At 39.7% G+C, this 26,408-nt stretch overlaps 1 protein-coding gene and 1 long non-coding RNA gene across 2 annotated transcripts; both read right to left on the bottom strand.

The window, feature by feature from the left end:
• Nucleotides 1-1,894: 1,894 nt before the first annotated feature.
• On the bottom strand, nt 1,895-4,764 carry LOC141653437 (uncharacterized). Its single transcript, XM_074461202.1, has 4 exons — nt 3,111-4,764; nt 2,895-2,978; nt 2,686-2,809; nt 1,895-2,492 (listed from the first exon to the last, which is right to left on the bottom strand). Exons 1-4 carry the CDS (start codon nt 3,177-3,179, stop codon nt 2,326-2,328), a joined length of 444 nt encoding a protein of 147 aa, XP_074317303.1. The 5' UTR covers nt 3,180-4,764; the 3' UTR covers nt 1,895-2,325.
• Nucleotides 4,765-5,361: 597 nt separating this feature from the next.
• LOC141652213 (uncharacterized) lies at nt 5,362-26,069 on the bottom strand. Its single transcript, XR_012547040.1, has 7 exons — nt 25,868-26,069; nt 25,676-25,736; nt 25,474-25,545; nt 12,360-12,447; nt 11,297-11,363; nt 10,863-10,929; nt 5,362-5,657 (listed from the first exon to the last, which is right to left on the bottom strand). It is a non-coding gene; the product is annotated as an uncharacterized LOC141652213 (long non-coding RNA).
• Nucleotides 26,070-26,408: the final 339 nt, after the last annotated feature.

Raw genomic sequence — 26,408 nt, 5'->3', positions numbered from 1 at the left:
TATATATATATATATATATATATATATATATATATATATATAATCGTGATTCAGACGAACCTATAGTTCAGTGCGAACTTACGAACTAAACACATACCATTGGATGAAAGTAATCAGCGGTCAACATTAAACACACTAACAAAACGCAAGAGTGTAAGACTATAAAACAAACTAACATTCAGTCACCCCTTCTTCTCTTTCATCCCCTTTCACCAACTACCCTCCCTCCACCATCCTCAACCACTACCCTTTAACGCCGGCCACCTCGATGCAACTCCGGCACCGACAACCAAATTATGCCGTACTCCACCCAACAACTCCCCTCCTCTATCTTATTAATTTATCTTTCTCAGATCCCAACAATCAACTAATGTCGGTGACGGAGCTCCGGCAACCACCATCTTCAAAACATACGAAACCTTTTGTCTGTCGTACGTCGTTCGTACTATCACCGTGCGCCCTGTTTAATTCTATTAACTAAGCCAATGATTTAATTGTGAGTGTGGTTCGGATCTAACTCAACTTTTAAAACTTGGCGATTTAAATACTAGTTTATATCTACTACAAATGAAGTTGATTTTTGAAAATATTATCTTATTATTTGCCTAGACGTGGACACCGGTAGATGGAGCAAGGGAGTGGTAGTTTCGTGGAGAGAGAAGGTAATTCTGTGGTATTTTATGGTGGTATGTAATAGGAATATTTATAATAGTTGGGCCTCAACCATCACCTTAAGGTTTTGGTTGAGATGGTTCATCTATCATGGTATCAGAGCCAGTGTGACCGAAGGTCACGGGTTCAAATCCTGGCAACCTCAAAACTCCTCAAAAACTCGAAGTGGAAACCCAGCACACGGTACGGGGGAGCCGGTGCGCCGGTGCACAACTAACTACTCTTCAAGCCTAACGGGCATTTGAGTGAGGGAGCGTAATCGGAATATTTATAATAGGTGGGCCTCAACCATCACCTTAAGGTTTTGATTGAGATGGTTCATCTATCAGTATGGATGTGGTTGTCGTCGGAGTTCTGTCGGCGGCATGGAGCGGTCTAGTGATTGATGGAGATGGTGGGTTTGGTTGGGTGGCAGCCGATAAACAGATCTAGTAAGGCAAAATGGGACGGTCATCTGAGAAGAAGAAAGTTAACGGGACTAGTGTTTGTGGGGATTCTGGTTGACAAGGTGGTGTTGGTTGAGGTTGAGAGGTGATGGTGGTAGTGACGAGGTGGTGTTGGTTGAGGTTGAGGGGTGATGGTGGTAGTGACGAGGTGGTGTTGGTTATGGTTCTGACGAGGTTGCTGTTGTGAATGGGGAAGCTCGTGGATATCACCAGTGCCATTTGATATGTCTGGTGATCTCTTTAGCGCCATCAGAATTGTTCACTAATGTCTCTGGTGCCGTCTGAGGTGGGCGTTCAGGTGGTCACCGCGTTGAGAGTGACGTTATTACTGGGCTGTTCTTTTGTCATTGCCTGCAGCTGTCGAGGTTTTCCAGTCTCAATTCTCAAAAGTATTCATTTAATGGGAAGATTGAACTTCAATTTATCCATGCTATGTGATCTAGAACGAACATAGATATTAGGTGAATAATGGTTTACCGGATTCCCTCAAATGCTACATAATCACGAACTGATATATTTTTGATATATTTATTGCACTGTAAAAGTAAGTATCATGTATTTGTATGGGAGTGTGTGAGGAATTAGATAACCATGCATGAATGGTACTTAATTTCTGTAGTTGAGCTGTATAATATTGATGTTTGTCCAAGTACTTTTAATTTATTTGTTCAAATTTAATTAAATTGTTTGTTGGTTGTCTGGTTCAATGCAAACACATTGATGTAAATAAGTAGATAGGAATGTTGTACAAGCAGAAGGTTTGAAACAAAAAAAAGTGTTCAGAATTAGCACTTCTCATTTCCATATGTGAACAATCACATTTTACATTTTTTTCTTTTCTGAAGTTAAGTCTTACAGGGTAATATTAGTGTTTTGAGATCAGCCGATCGAGTTTCTTGCTTGCGCAGGGAAATGCACTTGATTGTAGCAAGGTAGCATGACCTCGAATTTGATAAAATAACCACTAAAGTCAAAAGAGATGGCTTTCTGGCTTCTGCATATCACCATTATGAGAGATTAGATGTTGAAATTCCTTAATAACATTATGTGTGCTGAGTTCTTAATTACTATCCAATATATCTATCACAAATTCTTGGCTTTTTTTGTATTTCCACATTTTGCCCAACACCAGATTATGAACAAGCACTTGACACTTGAGACCCCTTGAACCAGATCACGAGGAAAATGAGATACACGAGCTAGAACCTTACATACCTATGGAGATATCTAAAGGGACCTCTACCAAATAATTCGATGTTTTAATGAAGTAGCTTTCTTTTAAGTTGTCTTCATAGTGGAAAAACCGCAGCAACGGAGCAACAACGATAACAAGAACCAGAGGTGGACAGGCCAAACGTCCCATGCCGAGGATCACTTTTGTAAGAGATGGAGCAGAAACAGACAACTGGTCAGGTTCATACCAATTAAGTGCCGTCAAAACAAGTTCATGGAGAAAAGGTCATCCTGACAAAATCCGACTAATAAAGTTTGCATCTAATATATTAACTTTCTTCAGGTGGAGGATGTTAAGACATGGCAAACACACGGTATCAGGGATGTTAAATACCGCAAAATGTCCAGTCAACTTGCCTGGTACTGACATTGATAGCTCGTTTCGACCACTCAAAATCTTCCCATTTACATGTCCTCCCATCATAATGGAATAGCAGAATGATGAAGTTATCAGAAAACTGTAAAATAATGAAGAACATGAAATTTGTCAAAATTCAATGTGGCATAACACGGATGCTTGTAACTTATACTCATGGCGAAAACCTTTTTAACCGCTGCATCAATGTTGTTCCTTAGTTCATAACCCACTGTAAAAGTCACAAGATACTTCGGTATTTTGGTCACATCCTATACAAGTGAAATATAACAGATTGTAAATAAGATACTACGGGATTGTCAAATTCGTAATCAATTTGCCTAATGTGAGACAGTTGTATGCGTACAACCAAGTCATAACTTGTTAATAAAACTCATACAAACCTCACTAGGCTCACCCCAAAGTCGGCGGAAATAGAAGTCTGACTCTTTTTCTACGATACCTTGTGGCATGCTGAGTTCCTTATGAACTGTGCTAAATTTAACCTGGCATGTTGAGTTCAGTTACAACTATAATGTTTTTTAAGACTGATATTTTGATTCCATTCAATGGGGTTTGAGGCAAACGACTAGGTCACTTAATCACATGTCTAAATAATAGCTCAATGTCACAAAAATAACGATGTAACTGAACAATTTGGTTGTACAAAAACATTTCATAATCTTAAGTTATTCTTAAAAATAAAAATGTAGTCTTCTCAAAATGCTGATATTTGGTAAAATTAGAAAATGACATTCTTATTCTGCTTTTGGTGTGGTATGGGTATTTTTTGTGCATGAATTGTTGCTCTTTACTATATAATGAGTTGATCAAATCAAACATTTATCTTGCACAGACATTACCACACCCCTCTTTTCTTACAAAAAATAAATTTACACTCCATAGATCGTTCATTCTGAAAAAATGGAAAGAGAATCAGTTATAACATCACTCTTTTTTTTTCTAGATACGACATTTACCTTGTTAGATACACATCTCTCACAAGCCAAATACACTCATTAATCTTGCTAGATACACTCTTTTACCTTGCTAGATACACATCTCTGGTAAGCTAGATACACTCCTCTAAATTACTAGATACCGGTCTTTACCTTGTTAGATACACTCATTTACCTTTCTAGATACAAATCTCTAGCAAGCTAGATACACTCTTTTAGATTGCTAGATACAAGTTTTTACCTTTCTAGATACATTCATTTATCTTGCTAAATACAAATCTCTATCAAGCTAGATACACTTCATTATATTGCTAAATACATGCCTTCATCTTTATAGATACACTGTTTTACCTTGTTTGATACATGTTGCCGTGCGCACCGTACTAACTTCTTAGATACACAAAACAATAGTCTAGACACGTGAAATAATAGTCCAGATACACATATTGTTTTAATGTATCCGACATGCAAATTTATGTAAAATAATAGTAGATACCCGCCCCCTCGATTGATCCCATTAATTGCTAGATACAAACCATTATCATGTTAGATACACTCATTTAACTTGCTAGATACATACCTCGACCTAACTAGATACACTCCTTCAAATTTCTAGATACATACCTTTAACTAGTTAGATACACTTCTTTAAATTGATATATATATATATATATATATATATATATGTATATATATTAGCTAGCTAAATAAACTCCTTTAAGTTTCTAGATACATGCCTTTAACTAGTTAGATATACTTCTTTAAGTTGTTAGATACATATCTCTAACTAGCTAGATACACTCTTTAAAATTTCTAGATACATACCTTTAGCTAGCTAGATACACTTCTTTAAATTACTAGATACATACCTTTAGGTAGCTAGATACACTCCTTTAAATTATTTGTGACTGTTATCGATTTTAACAAAAAAAATTGTGTACCCTTTTAATTTGTACTAGTATATGGTCGTTTTACACAAATAAAATAAAATATACCGAATTTTTATAAATAAAAAATAGTCACAATAGCAAATATAAGATAGTGGGTAGTACCAAACATAGAGGCACAACATTCATTCAGTCTATATCCAGATAGTGAATAGCATCTATATATATATATATAAAAGAATTAGGTAAAACCGCTGATGTGGCGCAATGTGGTGCAAGAATTAGTGTTTTGAAGGCCTCACGTTGCATCTCACCAAAACATCTTTGTTTTAACCAATTACCTTTCATGGAGGTCTCCACATCAGCCAAAAAATTTAAAAAAAAAAAAAAAAAAATTAATAATCTGCTATTTGCTTCGAAAATATCAGAAGCCATAATGAAGGATAATCTGCTATTTGCTTCGAAAATATCATTAATAATCTGCTATTTGCTTCGAAAATATCAGAAGCCATAATGAAGAATAATCTGCTATTTGCTTCGAAAATATCAGAAGCCATAATGAAGTTTATTTTTTTTCACCTCTTTTTTTGATCTTCTATTTGCTTCCCTGGATTACTTTTTGAGAAAATAAACTCCTAATACCAATAAACCTAATTAAATTACAACCAGTATCCTATTGAAATTACAATCAATTGAAAATGCTATTAAAGATACATCATTACCCCTAATTTCAGCCAATAAATTTTTTTTTTTAAAAAAAAAAAAAAAAAAAAAAAATTTTGTAATCACGCCATCTATTATCTGCCATAATGAAGTTTATTTTTTTCAAGGTTTTTCGAAAATATCAAAGCCATTCACCTCTTTTTTTGATCTTCTATTTGCTTCCCTGGATAACTTTTTGACAAAATAAAATCCTAATACCAATAAACCTAATTAAATTACAACCACTATCCTATTCAAATTACAATCAATTGAAAATGTATATCGGGAATTGCAATCGACATTCACCTCTTTTATTGTTCTTATAATTTCTCCTATAAAATTGTTTTTCAAACCTGGATCAACAACATCAACCTGTGAACGTGAAACACCCAAAAAAAAATACCTGTCAAACACCCAAAAAAAATAAAAACTCTTTAATTTCTCAACAACTTAATCTCCATTGCAAATATTTAATCTCCATTGCAAATATGGCTATGACAAATTTTCTTACCATTAGCGATCTCAAATACGGAGTTAGAGCCACTCAGATGAACGTAAGAGTTGCTCACAAGTGGTCAAGACCAGAATTTTCCAACAAAAACAATTTAGCCAACAAATACAATAACGACGATAAGAAGAAACCCGTGGACGCAATTGAAGCAATTGAATTATTGTTTGTGGATGCAAAAGTACGTATTATTGTTGCCTATATATATTTTTGCATTCAGATTTTTTTTTCGTGAGTTTGTAATAAAGAAGCTTCGATTCATTATTTTCACAAGTACCCTTTCAATATTTCAGAGCAGCCCTTTGATTTTTTTTTTTTTATAATTGTTTACCGACAAAATGTCAATTGAATTTGGTGTTAAAAGAGCAATTGGATCAATTCTGGTCAGCCAAGTTTTAGTAAAATAATGTAAAATATATCAAGACCAAGTTTTAGTAAAATAATGTACACTTGAAACTTCATTAAGTTTTTACTTTCTTAAAATTAGCTATCACTAAGATAAGCACTTCAAGAAACATGAAACTCTGACATCATAATGTTGTAGGTATAAAATCAGAGTGTTATTTTTTAGTTACTTTTTTTTTCCTTATTACTAATATTTATATTATTATTTTTCCTTTAACTAGAATGAGTGTATCCAAGCAACAATACGTAAGCGATTAATGTCCCACTTTGGACCAAAGCTTACTGTCGGTGAAGTTTATACTATTCGCAACTTAACCGTAGACAACAACACAGGCCTAGATAAGGCAACTCCTCACCCTTTGCGTTTAAAATTTGAGTTTTCGACAAGAGTCCAACCCACTCAAGATCCAACAATACCTACTAGCATATATCGTTTTGCAAGATTCAATGATATATTGGATGGTATAATTCCCGGGACGCAATATATAGGTATGAATCTTCAATTGTAAGATATTATTACTTTATTTAGATTTCTTTGAAAAACCTACTCATTTATATTAATTCCAATTTTGCAATTTCCAGATGTAATAGGGAAACTATATGAAATTGGTCCCATTACAGAAACTCCAAATAAGCATCTCTGTCGCACAATTAAGCTAGAAGACTATGAGTAAGTTCATCAGTACTGTATCTTTTGGAAAATATGAGTGCTTCATAAATTATCTATTATTTAACTAGATTATTTTGGCTTTTATTTCAGGGGAAACCAACTTTCGTGCACATTGTGGGGAACATTCACGGATCAAGTACCAGCACTCATATCCAAGCTTCCAAACCCAGAGCAATCAAAAGTGATTGTCATCCAATGTGCGCAAACAAAAAAATATGAAGGTACTATATAATACGTCATATAATCGTTATATATATATATATATATATATATATATATATATATATATATATATATATATATATATATATATATATATATATATATATATATATATATATATATACATATATATTAAAATAAATTAAGACTTTTCCATTTCCCATTTTTTTTAAATATTCTAGGTACATGGCGGATCCAGACCACTTTTAATGCAACAGTTTTTAACGTCAACCCCGATATACCTGAAGTGACCGAATTTCAGCCAACGTATATTTTCTTCCTCTTATTTGACAATTTTATTATCTATATTTTTTATAAGATTATGCCATCTCTAACTTATTTTATTTCATCAGTCTTACCACTCCTTCAGCAAGTAACTCTCTTCAAATAATTGAGATTCCTGACGACGACGACAAAGATGATATGACATTCGAAAGTATAAAATCCATAAGTGACATTAAGGAAAACGAGAAGGTATACTATTGATAGGTGCTTCATTTGCTAAGAATTTCTTCGTGAACTATAAATAATTTGTTATATCCGTACAACTATGAATTTATCAATTTAATTAATTTTTTAATTGCAGGAAGGTTATTACTACACATTTGCAAAAATCGTAGACCTCGACTGCACGTTCGGGTGGTACTACGACAGTTGTAAATTGTGTTGGACAAGGGCAACCAAAAACGAAAATGGGAGATGGATTTGTAACAAAGATAATTGTGACGGTCGTATTACTGGATTTACATCGAGAGTGCCTAGGTCGAACTTACAAAACTTTTTAATCTCCCTTTATTAATTTATTAATTGATGTATTCTTTCCATATTCATATGTGAAACTAAACTATATCTATATTTTTTTATTCAGATTCCAGGTCAAATTCCAGGTCTCAGACCCCTCAGATGATTTGGTCGACTTTGTGGCGTTCGATAATCAAGTGAGTCAATTCGTCACCAAATCTGCTTTTGAGCTACTCTCAAAAAATGAAAAGGTAAGTATTTATTTGGGCTTAACTTTTGAATACTATACTATCTACCAAAATGTTTCTTTTACTAATTGATTTGTCATGTTTTTCATAGGATGGTTGTGATCCAAATGACATTCCGAGGGACCTCGAAGTTTTTCTCGACAGGTCCTTTTTGTTCAAAGTACACATAGATCACAAGTACAATGTGATCAAAGGTCTTACGAATTATACTATTGTTACTATGACCGACGACGCTGAGATGGCCGACAAATGGCTTCAAAGATATACACAAATTTTCAAGGTATTTTTACATTTACAATTAAGTTTAACCTCTTTTTGTCATACGAAAAAATAGTTAATTATTAAGCGTTTTTTTTTTTTGTTACTCTTAGGCGGAGATGAATTCATTTAAATCAAGGCATACACCCATGATCCAAGGCCAAAGCTCGAAGGTTAGAATTTACAAATTTCTAATTCACAAATGTTATGGGTAAATTTTGAGTAATAACACATGAAATACTTTGCAGGAATGCGAGGACGAGTCACATGCAGAAGATAACAGCCCAAAAACAATAACTCCTCTCAAAAGGGTTCTGCCATTTAATGATGACTCTCAAACAATTGATGCAAGCTCTACAACTAAGAAGGCCTCTATTGTCAAGACGGAGAAGTGAACTTGAGATGTTTTTAATTAAATTTGAGAACTATTTTGGAAGACTGTTATTTTCTTATAGTACTACTTTTTGGTTTGATATGTGTTGGTACTTACGTGAACTTGGAAGTTGAATGTTGCCGGATTTTGGTAACTGAAGTTGTTGGTTGATTTTGTGTGATGAAATTTGATTTTAATGTCTTGGTAATTGAAGTTCAGTGTTTTGTGTGATGAATTTGGATTTTTAATGTTTGTTTTCAAATACGTAAGACCCCTCTAATTTATTGTTATTCTACTTAAAATTGTCACAATTTTTTTAAGAGCAGTTGGACGATTATTTGTTAAATTTTGAAAATTGGTAAAGATACAGATATATTACTGATAAGATACATTGTCAGTGTCTCATGTACCCTATTTACAGATAAGGTTATTTTACGTACCACTTTTAAAATTTTAATCAACGTTAGACAGCCCAAAGAACCTGTCTCGGATAAATTCCCTCCCAAACAATGATATTCTAATTAACTTAACAAATAATAACAAACTGATACCCACCCATGTATTACCAGACAAACTTTTTAAAATCAGAAACACTAATTGAAAATAAAATTAAAATATTAATGTAGTCAATGTGTCACGTTTTAAATAAACTTTTAGATTAGAGTGTCCACATTATTTGTCTTTTAGATAACTGTGAAAGTATTTTGGAATGATTAGAATTTTTTGGGCTTAGATAAAAAAAATATTAGTCTTTATTAGGGCTTAGATAAAAAACGTGACACATTGACACATTGACTAATAAAAACGTGATACCCACACATTATTCATTAGCCCTATGAATTTATAGTTTAATCAAACAGTATATATTTCAAAAAACCAAACTTCATCAATTTGAAGTAAATTTTTGATAAGAAAAAAATATCACGGTGGGTTTACAAAACATATCAAAATTTTTGCACATAGTCATTGACAGTGTAAATCGTGAAACATTATTAAAAATTAAAGTTCCAAGACTTGGCTCTTAAAATTCAATTATTTCAATTTCGAAAAACTGGAAATTAAATGGCTCATAGATTTCGTTTATCTATACTATTTTGATAATAGTGTAAAACCTAAATTGAATAAAAAAGTGGCTATTCGAATTCTATTTATTGTTACCCCTATAAATCTCAGAATACTGCCTCATCCTTTTTTCTGTTCAGTTATTTCAAAATTATATTTCATCAAAAACGTTACTTTCATCCATGGCATCATCTAATTCTCATCAGCAAGTATCAAAGAAAAGTAGGAGGAATGGCAATGAAGCTAAAAAAGGTTAGAACTATTTCATACAAATTTTAATTGAACTGGAAGTATAATTACGTGTATAATTAATAGAATACGAATAATACTAATATGGATATTGATCTTTACCGTAATTAAATATATCATGTATCTTTTGTATATGTTAAGTTTGTCAATTATTTGTCATATAATTAGGAGTAGTTGCCATATTTTAGGAGAAGATTAATGGAGGTCAAATATAGGATTGAGGAGTCTGTTAGTATGTATTGTATCCTTCTTCTACGTTGCTCATCATGAATAATAATCATCTTCTACCAAGTTAAGTCTTTTCAATTTAACATAACAGCTCCAAAATAATGCAACTATTTCACAAACAATTTTTTAGTAGTAATTTTAGTACAAAAAGGAAAAAACCTATGTATATTTGAAACCATATAAGGCTACAATACATCCTATGTATAAGGCTAAAATTAGGTACGCACAAAGTTTTTAAATTTTTTCGCTATTCTTCTAGGTGACTATGAGAAAATGGGATCCACACACAATAGAACGTCAATGTCCACTATTACTCATTCACAGCCAAATAATCATGGGTATATGAACATTTTCGGAACTCCAATTTACCCAGGTATATCTTTTAAACTTAGATTTATTTTCTTACATAATATAGTGTATTACTAATTAGATACTTGCTGAATATAATGAATTAACAAATACAATAAGGTACGTATATGATGCCGCTACGTGACATAACAAACACACAAGTACAAAGGCAAGCATCAGGTCAACCATCCCATGGTAATTGGTCTGTTTTCCAATCTCCGAATGGTAAGTCTTTACATTTAAATTAACTTATAAAAACACAAATACGTGCAATACAAATATCGAAATTTGCTTACCGTTTGTTTTTTTCTCGCAATCTTATTGTGAGTAACTCCACGTTTTGATGTTAACGTGACTCTTAACCTGCAAGAATTACAACCAAGTCCAGAAAATCAAATTCACGCTTCATTTCAACAAAGCAAGGGTAAAACACCTATTTATCAATCACATAATGGTATGTTACTCTATTTATTGATTTTTATTGCATAATACAACTATGTTATCATAAGAAGTTGCTGAATATAATGAATATAATGAATTAACAAATACAATAAGGTACGTATATGATGCCGCTACGTGACATAACAAACACACAAGTACAAAGGCAAGCATCAGGTCAACCATCCCATGGTAATTGGTCTGTTTTCCAATCTCCGAATGGTAAGTCTTTACATTTAAATTAACTTATAAAAACACAAATATGTGCAATCAAATATCGAAATTTGCTTACCGTTTGTTTTTTTCTCACAATCTTATTATGAGTAACTCCACGTTTTGATGTTAACGTGACTCTTAACCTGCAAGAATTACAACCAAGTCCAGAAAATCAAATTCACTCTTCATTTCAACAAAGCAAGGGTAAAACACCGATTTATCAATCACATAATGGTATGTTACTCTATTATTGATTTTTATTGCATAATACAACTATGTATTAGAGCACTGGTCATCATTAATCATTGTTCATCAATAATGTCAGTGGAATTTGTACATGGTTACTTTTATATTTTCCCACATCACATGATGTTATAGTGTTTGATTTTTCGCCAGTATTAGAGACACCTCCACAAATTCAAAGGAAAATATCAAACCATCAAAATAACGGTAAAGCACCATTGTATCAATCTGAAAATGGTACGTCTCTCAGTTGAAAGAAATTTATACAAATACGTATTTACCATTTACAAACTTTTGACTTTAAATTTACTAACTTTTTTTTCCTCATTATATACCTATTCGTTTTTACTCAAGCCTTTCAGCCACTTCCAAATATTCAAAGTGAGTCATCATTTCACCTACCTAATGGTAGATCATCATTTCCTCACTCACCAACTGGTATGTCTCTTAATTAAAGTTTTTCTGTACTTCCTATTTTTTTTTTTTGTCTCTCATGATGGGCTTTATATTGATTTTACGCAATCTTTAAAATAATGTTCAGATATGACTACAAATAAACTAATGGCAGCCTCTATAACCAATTTTTGGAATGGTAATCAACCTACTACCTTTTTTTCAAAAAAAACCTACTGTTAACTACTCTATTTCTTTATAATCCATATGTTATATTTCTTTTTAATCCATATGTTTAACATAGTTTTTTGTCATAGATTATGAGTTGGCAAAAGGTGTAAACAACTATCTACTTGCACAAACCTCAAGGAAACAACAGAAACAAAAATTGTCCCTAAAGAGATCCAAAGGAACTTTCGAAGCTTATACGTGTCTACACAATAATTTGACCCAACAACAACTGGCTGCAAAATTAGCAAGGCAAAAGAGGAAGCTTCTCTTACGTCAGGAAATGTTGTCAAAAAATTCAGCCACTTCAACAACCACGACTCCAATCAGCAACATCACGAATGGTAAATAAGTGATAAAAACCTGTTTTATTGTAGAAAAAAAAATCATTTATTGTCAACTTTACATTTACGACACGGAAGAGGAGTTGAAGCATAGGAAGAATGCAGTAAGGTTTGTCTTTTTTATTTATATGTATTTATTTTTTTAAGGTTGTAGTTAACTGTTTTTCAAAATAAAAAAGAAAATAATCAATTTCATTTATATATGCAGTTCTAATAACGGTATTCAATTTGACAATGGTCTAATGACGGAATTAAAAGAAATGCTTGATCGTCACAACGTTTTGGTTAAATCATTTAGAATGGCTAGAGATCGGCTACACCAAGGTGCTGATGGTCAGGTCAGGTTACGGCTTATTAGTGCACGTCATACAGATGGGAGAACATATAATTTACCTACCGTCTCAGAGGTTGCTGCCTTAATTGTGGGAGATATAGAGAACACAATTGATAGTAGGGACTGTTCCGGGTGTAATTCCAGAGCAAGTATCGTTACCACCCGTGGCTTGTAGAGTAATGTCTTTGGTTGGATTCTTCTAGTCCTTATCGTTCCTCTCGGCCTCTCCTGCAACAATGAACGAACTGAGGGCTTGGCTTTGTGCCAAGCGTACTCACTCCGACGCTCAAGTCAGTAAACTCAAAGGATTAAGTTGTGTTGCTTGGCTAGATATGTATTGTAGAGAGATAAGGGAGATATTACCAGATGAATAGTGTATTTAGGTTAAGTTGTTGGATCCTTTCCTCAATGAAGGTTGAGGAGTATTTATAGGCTTTCACCTTTTGTCACGTAGTGGCCAAGTGGCCAAGTGGCTTATCAGGTGGAAAGACCGTTCTACCCTCGGCCGATGGACCTACGGCAGCGTAGAGGGTCTTGGATGTGAGTACGCGGATATGTGCCCCGCATTTGCGGGTTGCCATGCCGATACAACTAGGTAGATACCGATGGGTCGCATCGGCTAGGCGATCCAAGTCGTTGACTTCTTTGTGGATATCTTTGACCTTGCTCGGTGTGTTGACTTGGTCGGCGGTGCGAATATATGCCCATCAATTTGCCCCAGCGTAGTCTATGCCGTGGTATGGGCTCCGATGTATGCTGAGCATATATTCTGCATCAAGTAAATTTCGCGAATTTTTCTGTATCGGTGTCCTCTTGTGTATCGGCGTGGCTCTCGCTAGGCCGTACCATATACCATATCCCCCCTCCACATAGATGCGTGAAGGGTATCCGATGTGGAAAAGAACAAGACGCTGGCCGAGACCAGGGCCGAGAGTGCCGTTGATTTGGATTGCCCCCGTGGTGCTTCCTGGCTTGGTTGATCGGTAGCCGGCGGAGACTAGATACCTAGGAATCTGTTTGAGGGAGGTGAACAGTCGAAGAGATGTGAATAGGCGTGTTGAAGACGTTTGGTCATTGTTGCATTGATTGACATTCAACTGTTGCGACGATTGACATCCCGCGGTTGCATGCTTGACACGTGTGTGTTCGCTGATTGGTTGACGCTTCATGGGCTGTGCCCTGATTGGTCCTTCTGCATGGGCTTTTCTCTATAAATAGGGTAGTTATTCCGTGATTTTGGCTTCCATTTTATTTTCGAAAATTTTTCTCTAAAATCTTCATCTCTCCAAACTTTCAAGGGTTTTCTTCTTCTTAATCTTCGGAGTATTTGATCCGGCGAGTATTTTTCTTTAAGGTAAACAAGTAAACTTTTCATTTTCCTTGCTAATAATTTGTTGTGAATCATGTCTTCTGCTGATGCTGGACCTAGTAAACCTGCGTCGGGGGGCCCTAGGTCTCCTTCTCCTGAAGTTGATCCTCAAATTCTGGAGGAATGGGAGGATTCTGACTCTTTTGGTGATCTCGGTGATGATTTTGGTGATGATGCGGAAAGGTCTCGTCCTAGTGAGGGGAGACAGTACGTCATGGATCACGGCAAGGCCTGTAAGGTCCTTCTTGACCGTGCTTGGACTCATGAGCTCGCCAGTTGTTCAGGCGAGAAATTTTTCGAGGGCCATTTTTTCTTCGGTAGGGGATACGAAATTGTTATTCCTGAGGAGGGTCAGGCCGTCTGTTGCCCTCCGCCGGGCCATACCGGCGTATATATGCAGCATTTGGAGTTTGGGCTCCGGTTTCCGTTGAATGAGTACGTTGTGGCCATTATTAGAGCCATGAACGTTCTTTGCCGCACACCGCACCCGCCTGGCATGAGGACCATAATCGGCTTTGTCCGGCTCTGTCTCTTCAAGGGACAGCCCCAACGGTGAATTTATTCACGGGCTTCACCATCTCAAACCATTTTCGCGCGTCGGATGGTATAGTGTGGAGATGGAGCCGGGTTATGCCTCTCAACAAGCTTCCTTCTTGCAAGGATCGCAAGGCCGTGGGTGTACGTTAAGGTCTTGGGATGACTATCCGCCGCCCGCTTTTTCCAAAGACCGAGTTAACTTGCGGTGTGAAACTCGGGCGAGCACGATAGATGGGTTTCCGGAAGAAACTCAAAATGGATGTCGGCGCGTCTATCTCCAAGAGGATGAGAAGTCGGCAATGAGGCTCTTTGAGGTGGACAAGAGTGGGAGTGCCGAAAAAATGGATTCCCAGACGCGATCATCCTTCGGGATGAGCCGCTCGCACACGTTGGCCTCATACCCCCCTAGCACAGGTGAGTGGGGTCGGTGTGAGGCCCATCGCCGCTGTTAATGCTCTTGCTACTCGGATTTCGGTTTATTTTTTTCTACTTAACTCTTGCTTTGTTTCTTTCGCAGACCACTTTGGAAGGTACTTGTCTGAGGATCTTCTTCGTAGAATGGGGCTGCACAAAGATGGGACCGTTGCTAACTTGCATCCGAAGGCTCCATTGACCGTAGGAAGCCGGCGAGTGACCTTATGGAACAACGGCGGAAGGGCTTGAGCGTGGAGGAGGCTCAGGCGAGGGTCGTTAGCGGTGTAGTGCGTCGGACGCGAAAAACACCGTTGACCCCTGGCTCAAACTCCTATCCCTCCCCCAAGAAAGTGGAGATTGTTGATATTCCTTCCGAGGGGGACTCGATGCGAGGGATCTCCTCTCATCCGTAAGAGGAAGAAGACGGCTTCTCTGGCGGCGAGGAGGTGCCTCCTCCGGTCAAGAAGGCCAGGCAAGGTAACCATCCATCCCGCGGCTCAAATCTAGCTAGGTCATTAGGTGCCCCTAATGACTTGCTTTCTGATGCGCCGATATATGTTGATACTGATGCCTTTATTAAATTTTTGTAGACCGGCCCGGCCGCTCGCTCACGTTGGGCGAAGGCGGTGGGGTCCTCTCGCACAGTTGGTGGTCAAGGCACCACCGTCAACCCTTCATCCTGAAGGCTTTCGTCTCCCGGCCAGGCAGCTAGTGGCCGATTGCCATCACCGTCCCTTCATCCCAGAAGGCTTCCGTCTCCGAGCTTATAGAGGAGGGTACGAAGCTTATTAGGGAGCCGGCGAGGTGGAACGTGGCTACCGCCGCTCGTCTCGGGAGCAAGAGAAGGCCGTGGCTCGGGCCGTTCATGAGCGTAATGCCACTAAGCGGTGGTCGCATCGGCGAAGCTGGGTCTCCTCAATGAGCAGAGGCTTAGGGAAGAAGCCGAGAAGGCGCTCTTGGCAGAGAGAAAACTCGGGAGGACGCTGAAAAGGAGGTCCTCACTTTGAGAGGGCTAAAGCCGAGGCCGCGGCGCCGGGTCGCGAATCGCGAGGAAATGTGAGCTCGCTCGGGGCGCGCCGACCTCTACCTCAAGCAGGAACGAGTCCCGGACTGTTTAAGGCTCGAAAGTGAGGTGGTTCGGGGCAGAGATGCCATCATCAAGCAAAAGGAGGCGGACATCGAGATGTCGCAAACCGACCGCTTCCCAAGTCCGTGCGCCGAGTTCCGGATTTGGCCAAGATGCTTTAGGGAAGTTATCGGGGAGCTTTTCCCTCTTGATGGTTCCTTCCCGTGGGGCAGGTTCGACGTGCTGCTTGATGACAAGCTTGAGGCTAAGGTGAATGCCGCGGCGGTGAAGGCCAAGGAGGCGGTGAAGGCGAAGATGGAGAGGGAGGCGGCCGCGGAAAAGGCAGCTCTTGCTGAGAAGGCTAGGGTAGCTAAAGAAGAAGCCGAAAGGATGAGGGCAGCTGAGGATGCTGATGCCAAGGCTGAGGCTGCTAGAAAAGCTGCTGGGTTGCCTGCTGAAGAAGATGCGGCTTGATGAGAACAAGTTTACAGCAGATCTGCTTCAGCTGTCCGGGGGCCAATTACTCAGCCCTTCCTCCCCGCTGTCTCTTGATACATGAACATAGCGCTAGTTTTTTTTTTTTTTTTTTTGCCTCTCTTTTTTTTTTTGTACATCCTTGGTAGATTATGTTTCGGCGTGTCCCTATGGGGACGGCCGTCGTCTGTATTCTTTTCACTTGTAATTTTGTAACTTCTAATAATAATTCGTTTCCCTCGCCCTTGGCGTGGCCGAGGTCTTTGTCTCATCTTCGTCAGAGTTGTCTTCCTGTATTCCTAATTGAGTCCCCTTTTTTTTTTTTTTGGATTGGCTTGGCTGGGTCCGTTTTAGAGTGCGTATCTCAACTGTGTTTCAATGCTTCCAAGACACTTCGTCTGTTTTTGCGAGTGTAGTGTGCGATGACCGCTACTGTCGTGGTATCCGCCTTACGAGGGTGACTGCCGCTCTTGTCGGGTTGGGACGATGTGAGCGGCGTCCATTTCTCGATAGCGTGTTACGTGGCGTCTACCACTTGAGTGATGCGACGGCATCAAACCTCTTGGGGTGATCGCCGTGGCGCCCACTACTTGGGGCGATCGCGACGGCGCTAGACTCTTGATGGAGACTAGCTCTTGTCGGTATGACAAGTGTGAGCCGCGTCTGTTTCTTGATAGCGTGTTACGTGGCGTCTACCACTTGGAGTGACTGCGACGGCATCAAACCTCTTGGGGTGACTGCCGTGGCGTCTACTACTTGGGGTGACTGCGACGGCGCTAGACTCTTGATGGAGACTGCCGCTCTTGTCGGTATGATGGTGTGAGCGCGTGCATTTCTTGATAGCGTGTTACGTGGCGTCTACCACTTGGAGTGATCTGCGACGGCATCAAACCTCTTGGGGTGATCGCAGTGGCGTCTACTACTGGGGTGATGCGACGGCGCTAGACTCTTGATGGAGACTAGCGCTCTTGTCGGTATGACAGATGTGAGCGCGTCTGTTTCTTGATAGCGTGTTACGTGGCGTCTACCACTTGGAGTGACCGCTGACGGCATCAAACCTCTTGGGGTGATCTGAGTGGCGTCTACTACTTGGGTGACTGCGACGGCGCTAGACTCTTGATGGAGACTCGCCGCTCTTGTCGGTATGACAGTGTGAGCGGCGTCGTTTCTTGATAGCGTGTTACGTGGCGTCTACCACTTGGGTGAGCGCGACGGCATCAAACCTCTTGGGGTGGCTCGCCGGCGTCTACTACTTGGGGTGACTGCGACGGCGCTAGACTCTTGATGGAGACTATGCTCTTGTCGGTATGACAGTGTGTGGCGGCGTCGTTTCTTGATAGCGTGTTACGTGGCGTCTACCACTTGGAGTGATCGACGGCATCAAACCTCTTGGGGTGATCGCCGTGGCGTCTACTACTTGGGGTGACTGCGACAGCTAGACTCTTGATGGAGATCGCTAGCTCTTGTCGGTATGACGGTGTGAGCGGCGTACGTTTCTTGATAGCGTGTTACGTGGCGTCTACCACTTGGGTGACTGCGACGGCATCAAACCTCTTGGGGTGATAAAGTGGCGTCTACTACTGGGGTGATGCGACGGCGCTAGACTCTTGATGGAGATCGCTAAAGCTCTTGTCGGTATGACGGTGTGGCGCGTACGTTTCTTGATATGAGACCGCTCTTGTCGGTATGATGCAGTGTGGCCGTCGTCATTTCTTGATATAGACCGCCGCTCTTGTCGGTATGACAGTGTGAGCCGGCGTCTATTTCTTGATAAACAACTGATGGGAAAATTTTGTTTTGATGGAAGGCGCGGGTGGTTTTTTTACTAGGTAAAAACATGCGTTGGGGTGTCCACAGCTATCTTGGACACCTCCGTAGCTACATAAATTTTACAAGGTTACCAATGTCCTAACGGCTCATCCTGCACATCCCCCCCAATCACCACTAGTCGTATCCATGAGGTCGCCTCCCGCCGTAAGGACGGGCTTTTTCCCTTTTCGGACTTCTTCGCCTCTTTGAGGGATTGCATGTTGCGGCCTCGGGCAAAAGCTATCCGGACGTTGACCACCTCATCCTTCTCGTCTTTGGAGACAAGCTTATGCGCTTCCCCCGGTCCGAGACATACATCGTTGTTAGGGCCCTGATGGACATCACCTGCGTCGGCCCTCGCTCGGGTGACTCGGCCTATGAGAACGTTGTAGGCGGACGAGCCGTCAATGACGACGAACTCAGCTAGGATGTTTTTAGCCGCGTTCTTCTCGCCGAACGTCACCGGAGTTTAATTGATCCCGGACGGTACCCGCCCCGAGAAGTCAGATAGGGGGTTGGTGCGGGGGCTTAAGTCCTCGATCTTCGGCCGAGGCCGAGAAAGCACTCTCTAAACATGATGTTCGTGTATGCACTGTGTCAATCGTGCACCTCTTGACCAGGTGGTTGGATATGTCCAAATTGACTACAAGCGGTCGGCCGTGAGGGGCGATGACCCCTTCGTAGTCCTTTCTTCCGATAGTTATATCGGGGATGCCTGCAGAGGGGATCCTCGAGTTGGGCACAAAGTTGATGGCCTGATATAGCTCGTTTAGGTGCCGCTTGTGCCCATGAGCGGACCCTCCGTTCTCGTTGCCCCCGATGACAACATGAATCACACCTATCCGCTCGAAGACGGACTTCCTATCCGAATCTGCCGGCGTCGGTCTTTTGGCCTTTTGCAACGTACTTTTGCCGAGGCTTCCTTCCGGATCGGCTCATCTATAGCATTCTTCGGTGGCGGCGGTCGTTGGTTAAATGGCTGTGGCCGTGGTACTCACGATCGCTCGTGTCACCGCACTTTTTGGCTTGGGGGTCTCTCCCACTTCGGCCCTCGTTTTTGCTCGGGCGAAGACTTCGGCGGGCGACACGACGAGAGGGGTTTTTTCACTATACCGCCTCCGGTGGTACGTTCTCGAATTCCACCCGGCACTGCCGAGTCTTGCTTCCGGTCGGATCCGTCCGATCGTGATCTCGTATTCTCACGGCGTCGATCCGTCGGACCGCGAGCCGTTGTTGTCGCGGCGTCCTTCGTCCCGATCGTCCCGCTGTGACTCTTCTTTTTCGATTGCTCGGCTTCGCGGGGATCTTCCCGTGTCTTGTGGTAGTCTTCCACCTTGATGGCTTGGTCGGCCAACTTTCTCGCGGCGTCCGTGCCTGTGCCTCCGCTCTTGATGAGCTCGTTTTTAAGGCTCCCTCGGGAGGCCCTTCATCAGCGCGAAGGCCGCCAGCTCGGGGTTAATTTCTCGAATCTGCTGGACCTTTCCATCGAACCTCTTCACATAGCTCCGGAGAGACTCGCCCCCTCTGTCTCGATGGTCGGGAGGTCGGATGTCTCTACGGCCCTTCTCTTATCGGGAGTATTGGGCTAGGAAAGCGCCCTTGGTCGGCGTAATAGTACACCGAGCCGTCGGAAGCCCTTTGTACCGGCTAAGCCATCCCATGCAAAGTTGTTGGGAAAATTCGGCACTGCACCTCGTCGGGCCGCTCCCATACCGACATGTAAGACTCGAAGGCCTCGGCGTGGTCGATCGGATCACCGTCTCCCTTGTACGACGAGGTGGCGGCTTGAGTTTATTCGACCGGACTTCGAGGACGTAGGCGTTGAGGGGTTGCCTAACCACGTGTCGAACGGCACGCGCGCGATCGGCTCCGTGGGTCCCTAACCCGCTCCTTCCCCCGTAGCGGGAGGGCTCCTTCTTCGACTCGGACTTCTTCTCCAACTCGCCGAGCCTCGGACTCCTCCGGCTTCTTCGGGGTGAGCCTCGTTCGTGCGGCGGGGACGCTGTCCTCCCACGAGTGCGGGAAGGACTTAGGTCTACCGCGCCCACTTTGGGCTCCCCGCGACTTGGCCGGGTCGGCTTCTCCTAGTGCTCCGTTCAAGTTTCTCGAGTCACATTTTGGGCCCCGGTCTCCGGACGCTTTCACCGCTCTTGTCGGCGTGACAAAGGTGAGCAGGGCGTACTACTAATTAGGTCTAGGAGCATTTTCGGTTTTTCTATGTCAACCACATGTCCCATGATGGTGACACAGTTGGGTCGGCACGCGGCATGTCGGGTATTGATGGCATCCCGAACTCCGGTTGGACTACACCGCCGGTGGAGGGTCAGATGACTCGAAATTGTTGAAAGTATCATCTTGGTAAAATGCGGTTTCGTCGATTCTGCCACGATCGCATCTTTCTGTTTCGACATTTTCTTAGCTTTTTGGGTGGGTTTTTGTTTTTTTTTTTTTTTTTTTTGTTTGGGAATGAATGTGACTAGCTTCTAGTGTCTTTTCCCCACGATTTGCGCCAATTGTTCCGGTGTAATTCCGAGCAAGTATCGTTACCACCCGTGGCTTGTAGAGTAATGTCTTTGGTTGGATTCTTCTAGTCCTTATCGTTCCTCTCGGCCTCTCCTGCAACAATGAACGAACCGAGGGCTTGGCTTTGTGCCAAGCGTACTCACTCCGACGCTCAAGTCGATAAACTCAAAGGATTAAGTTGTGTTACTTGGCTAGATATGTATTGTAGAGAGATAAAGGAGATATTACCAGATGAATAGTGTATTTAGGTTAAGTTGTTGGATCCTTTCCTCAATGAAGGTTGAGGAGTATTTATAGGCTTTCACCTTTTGTCACGTGGTGCCAAGTGGCCAAGTGGCTTATCGGTGGAAAGACCGTTCTACCCTCGATGGACCTACCTACGGCGGGCCGGCCGAGGGTCTTGGATGTGAGTACGCGGATATGTGCCCGGTGGCGGGTTGCCATGCCGATACCTGCAGCTAGCGGTGCCGATGGGTCGCATCGGCTAAGCGATCCAGTCGTTGACTTCTTTGTGGATATCTTTGACCTTGCTCAGTGTGTTGACTTGGTCAGCGGTGCAGAATATGCCCCATCAGGGACATTGTGGTTGAGGAACGTTCGGGTAGACTACAATGTATATCAGAGCTACATGCTTCTTATTTAGCTTTGCAGTACCCTATTCTTTTCCCGCGTGGAGAGGATGGTCATAGACTTGGTATCCCTCATAGGCAACAGTCGAAAGCTGCCTCCTCCAGTAACAATAACAACACTCGGGATAAGTTAACGTTGAGGGAGTGGTTTGCCTTTCGCATTCAAAATAGATCAATAGACCGGGAGTATCCAACTATTTTGATGGCAGGTATATTATTTCAAACTTAATTTATTTTTTTCTTTGATTTTAAAATTATTTATTGATTTTACATCTGTTGCAATTTGTTACTAGATCATATGGTGACATGTTTTATATTCGTTGTTTACGTATGTATTGTCCAGGTAAAGCATTTCAACAATTCCTTGCTGACGGTTGCACAATGATAGAATCTGACCGTTTAAAGTATATCCGTTTTAACCAACCAAAGTTGCGGTCCGAAAACTTCAAGAATCTGGCAAATGCTGCAGCTGTAGGACAGACCACCCCTTCCTCTGCTGGTGTTCGTTTCATTGTCCCATCATCTTTCGTAGGAGGCAAGGGTTACATGAGGGAAACATATCAAGACACAATGACCATTTGCAGGTGGTGTGGGTATCCTGATTTGTTTATTACCTTCACATGCAACCCAAAATGGCCTGAAATTACTAGGTTTGTTCAACAAAGAGGCCTACGGCCAGAGGATAGACCTGATATAGTTACTCGAGTCTTTAAATTGAAACTTGATGAGCTCATGCGGGACTTTAAAGAACGACATATTTTTGGGCGAACAAGGGCAGGTGATTTTATCTTTTACTTTATTTAACATTTTAAAATATCTGTTATATTCTTTATCTCTTCTAATTTTGATACTTAACTCCGTCTAATTAAATAACGTTTTTTTTATAGCTGTTTATACAATTGAATTCCAGAAGCGTGGTCTACCGCATGCCCATATTTTGCTCTTTTTACAAAGGGATGACAAGTTCCCAGAAGCCGTGGATGTTGATCGTATTATAAGTGCTGAAATTCCAGACCCCCTAGAAAACCCAGCCCTTTATACAGCAGTTAAGGATTGTATGATTCATGGCCCATGTGGAGAACTTAACCCAGATTCGCCATGCATGATTGATGGAATTTGCTCGAAAAAATTCCCTAAGAAGTTTAATGAGAGAACTACTGTAGATGGCGATGGTTATCCGGTTTATAAGAGAAGGGACAATGGAAGAACAATTGAAAAAAATCGTAAAACGGTTGATAACAGATATGTTGTTCCATACAATGCAGATTTGTTGTTGAAATATCGTGCTCACATTAATGTGGAATGGTGCAACCAAGCAAGATCAATTAAGTACTTATTCAAGTACATTAATAAAGGATTTGACCGTGTCACTGTTAGTGCGACTCGCAGCAATACTGGTAATCGACCGTATCTATCTAATTTCTTTGTCATGATTTTTGACTCAAAATATTTAAATTAAATGTCTTATTAAGAACCTTTTTTTTCTTTCGAATAGGTAGTCAAGACCCAAATGATGATGATCAAATACAACAATACTACATTTGCTAGTTACATTTCACCATGTGAAGTCGTTTGGAGAATTTTTCATTTCCTATTCAATATAGGACCCCCCCCCCCCCCCCGGTTAGATTATCACCTACCTAATGAGCAAAATGTTATTTTCCATGATGATGATCCAATCGACGAAGTGGTCGAAAGGTCTTCCTGAGGTAGAACAAAATTCACGGCTTGGCCGAATATAATAATCAATTCGATGGTAGAGATCTAACATATTGGGAGTTTCCACAAAAATATGTGTGAAAAAAAAAAAAGAAAGGAGATGGACTCCAAGGGAAAGAGGATTTACTCTTGGCCGAATGTATCATATGTCTCCAAATGGGGGTGAGAGGTACTATTTGAGAACTCTACTGAACTTTGTTAAAGGACCGAAATCATATGAAGATATTAGAACTGTAAATGGTTTCCCTCACCCAACTTTCAAAGAGGCTTGCTACGCTTTAGGCTTACTTGGTGATGATAAAGAGTATATTGATGCCATTGAGGAAGCGAGTTTTGGGACAGATTCTATCTTAGGAACCTTTTCGCAACTCTTTTGCTCACTAATAGCTTAGTGAAGCCGAATTAGTTTGGGAAAAGACGTGGAAGTTATTATCCGATGATATCTTATACGAAAGACGAACGGAACTACGTAACCCAGGTAGTTTGTCAACTATGCTTTAAAAATATATTAATTTTATTTTAGTTTATAATAAAGTAACTTTCTCTTTGGATATATTGAAACACAACATATTTTTCTTTGTGTATGCGAGAACTCCAAATGACGGACGCGCGATTCTGCACTTATACACTTTCCGAAATTGAATCATGGTTGCAACGAAATGGTAGTTCATTGCGTAAGTTTGACAACATGCCATATCCAGACATTGACATTCTTGCAACGTGCTCGAATAGGCTCTTGGCAGATGAGTTATCTTATGATAAGGATGCTTTGAAGAATGAACATGAAGTGCTCACTTCTTCAATGACCGATGAACAGAAGTCAATTTATAGACAAATCATGTATTCTGTTCAAAATGGTCAAGGTGGTGTATAATTGGTTGCATAGAAATACCACGTCAACTGACGATGATAAACCCGTCAAACTCACGACCATACGCAGACAACCCCTTCCTTATCAGAAGTAGCCAATATTTTTCCAAGACCACTCCAATTGCAGCACAAAACAGGAGCCGCGTGTTCTTTTAAAGTAGCAACTATGTCGCCCTTCTGAATTGACCAAATATACACAGACCCATCTGCAGAACCTGCAGCAACATAGTTATCATCTGGGCTGATGCAAGATCTACTCCAATTATATGCTATCCGATTCTGTTAGTTATCAATTCTTGGTATTAATTATCAATTTCTTAGATTTAGTTTCTTCTTCTAATACGTATGACAACAATGACCAACATTAAAGAACAAAAACAAAAACCTAATGAAATAATTTCTACAACAATTATCATGCCATATTCAATAATCATGCCGATATGATATTTTAGCCTTCCAAACAACCTTAATCGCTTTATGATTGAATTAAAATGATACAAACAGATCAACATTGTCTTAGATTTTTCTTATTTTGATACACTATTCGCTTAATATAAACATACTTGCGTTGATGATTGAATTAAAATGATACCAGCACTTAGAGAAATCAAGATATTAGCTTAATATAAAATGATACCAGCACTTAGAGAACACAGTTTCAATTTGATAAGGTTAGGACAATTGACGGTATACATAGCTAAATTTGTCAAATAGTCAAATCACATATTCATTTTGATACCCCAAATAGCTTTTGAAAGAACACGATTTTGACCTATTTTTCTCGTGTATCATCCACCACAAGTCAACAGTTAGGGTCAACTCTAATATCGTCTCAATTCACCACAAAACAAAGTATACGACATTAAATAGCTCTCTCAACCAACAAAGAAGCCTTGACAGGACATTCAAGTACCAAAAATAAAAACCATCGATTAAATTTGAAACAAGAATGTATAATTAAACTCCTGACTATAAATCAAACAATATAAGATGAAGAAAGAAAGAGTAAAATAAAAATACATTACACCACCACTTTGTTTTTTAGACGGATCACAATGTGAGACTAATCATTTCACTAAATAACAATTCACTCAAAATTAACTACTTTCTCTAATCAAACCAAACATAACAAACACAATTATTCCTATGTAAGTCAATTTTACACTAACAAACACAGTCATTTTGCCTTAACATAGCACATAACATATCATGTGTCTTTCAAAAGCAGTACTGATTTACCGGAAATAAAAAAAATAAAAAATAAAAAATTAAGGCAAAAATGTTAATCAGAAAAAACTAACCTTGATCTACAATAATAACCTTAATATCAACAGATCCATCATTTTAGAAGTTGTGTAGTTCCTTTTCAACAACTTCCAACAACATGCAATTAAAAAAAAAAACAATTACAGTACAAATTTAAAAACTTTCCATACTACTTTACGGCAATTTTTTTTAAAAAAAAAAAATTAAGACAAGAATTGTAGATCATAGAAAACAAACCTTGATCTACAATAATGACCTTAATATCAACCGATCCTCCATTTTAGTAGATCTGGAATTCCTTTGCAACAATATCCAACAACATGCAATAATAAAAAAACGATTATAGTACAAAATAAAAAACAATTACTACTTTACCGTAATTAAAAAAAATAAAAAAAAATTAGACAAAATTGTAAATCGTAAACAAACCTTGATATTCAATAATAAATCAACCATTTTCACCATTTTTGAGAACGAAGGATAGAAGAATCTTGAATAATCTTCAATCGCAAAGTTTGAATGATGGATCTGTTCATTTTGATGAAGATTGAAGGGAAGGTTGATGACATTTTTGAGAAGGCGATAAAGACGATGTTGAAATGTTGTCCTTTTTTTTTTCAGATTTTTTGATAATTAATGAAATGGTGAAGCTGTTAGATTTTTTGATAATTAAAGACGAGGTTGAAATGTAATGAAATCTCTAGAAACTTGGACGAAATGGTGAAACTGTTAGATTTGTTTGGGTTCTTTAAATTGGGCTCTAACCACGGCCCAGTTTAAAATGAAATTGTTGCATAGGTATTTCCGACCTCTAAACACGACATAGAAACTTAAAGTACTTAAATTTTTAAGTTATAATTTCCTTTTTCAACTATATCTTAATTGTTTTATTTTAATCCCGTCTTACAATTTTTACTCCTATTAACATTATCATGTGTTATTTTATTAGTTTACTTATCTCAAATTTCTC

The sequence above is a fragment of the Silene latifolia genome, chromosome 4 (genome assembly GCF_048544455.1).
Source record: "Silene latifolia isolate original U9 population chromosome 4, ASM4854445v1, whole genome shotgun sequence".
Taxonomy (NCBI): Eukaryota; Viridiplantae; Streptophyta; class Magnoliopsida; order Caryophyllales; family Caryophyllaceae; genus Silene; species Silene latifolia.
The sequence above is the reverse complement of the archived record's forward strand: the minus strand, read 5'-3'. Positions and strand labels throughout refer to the sequence as shown.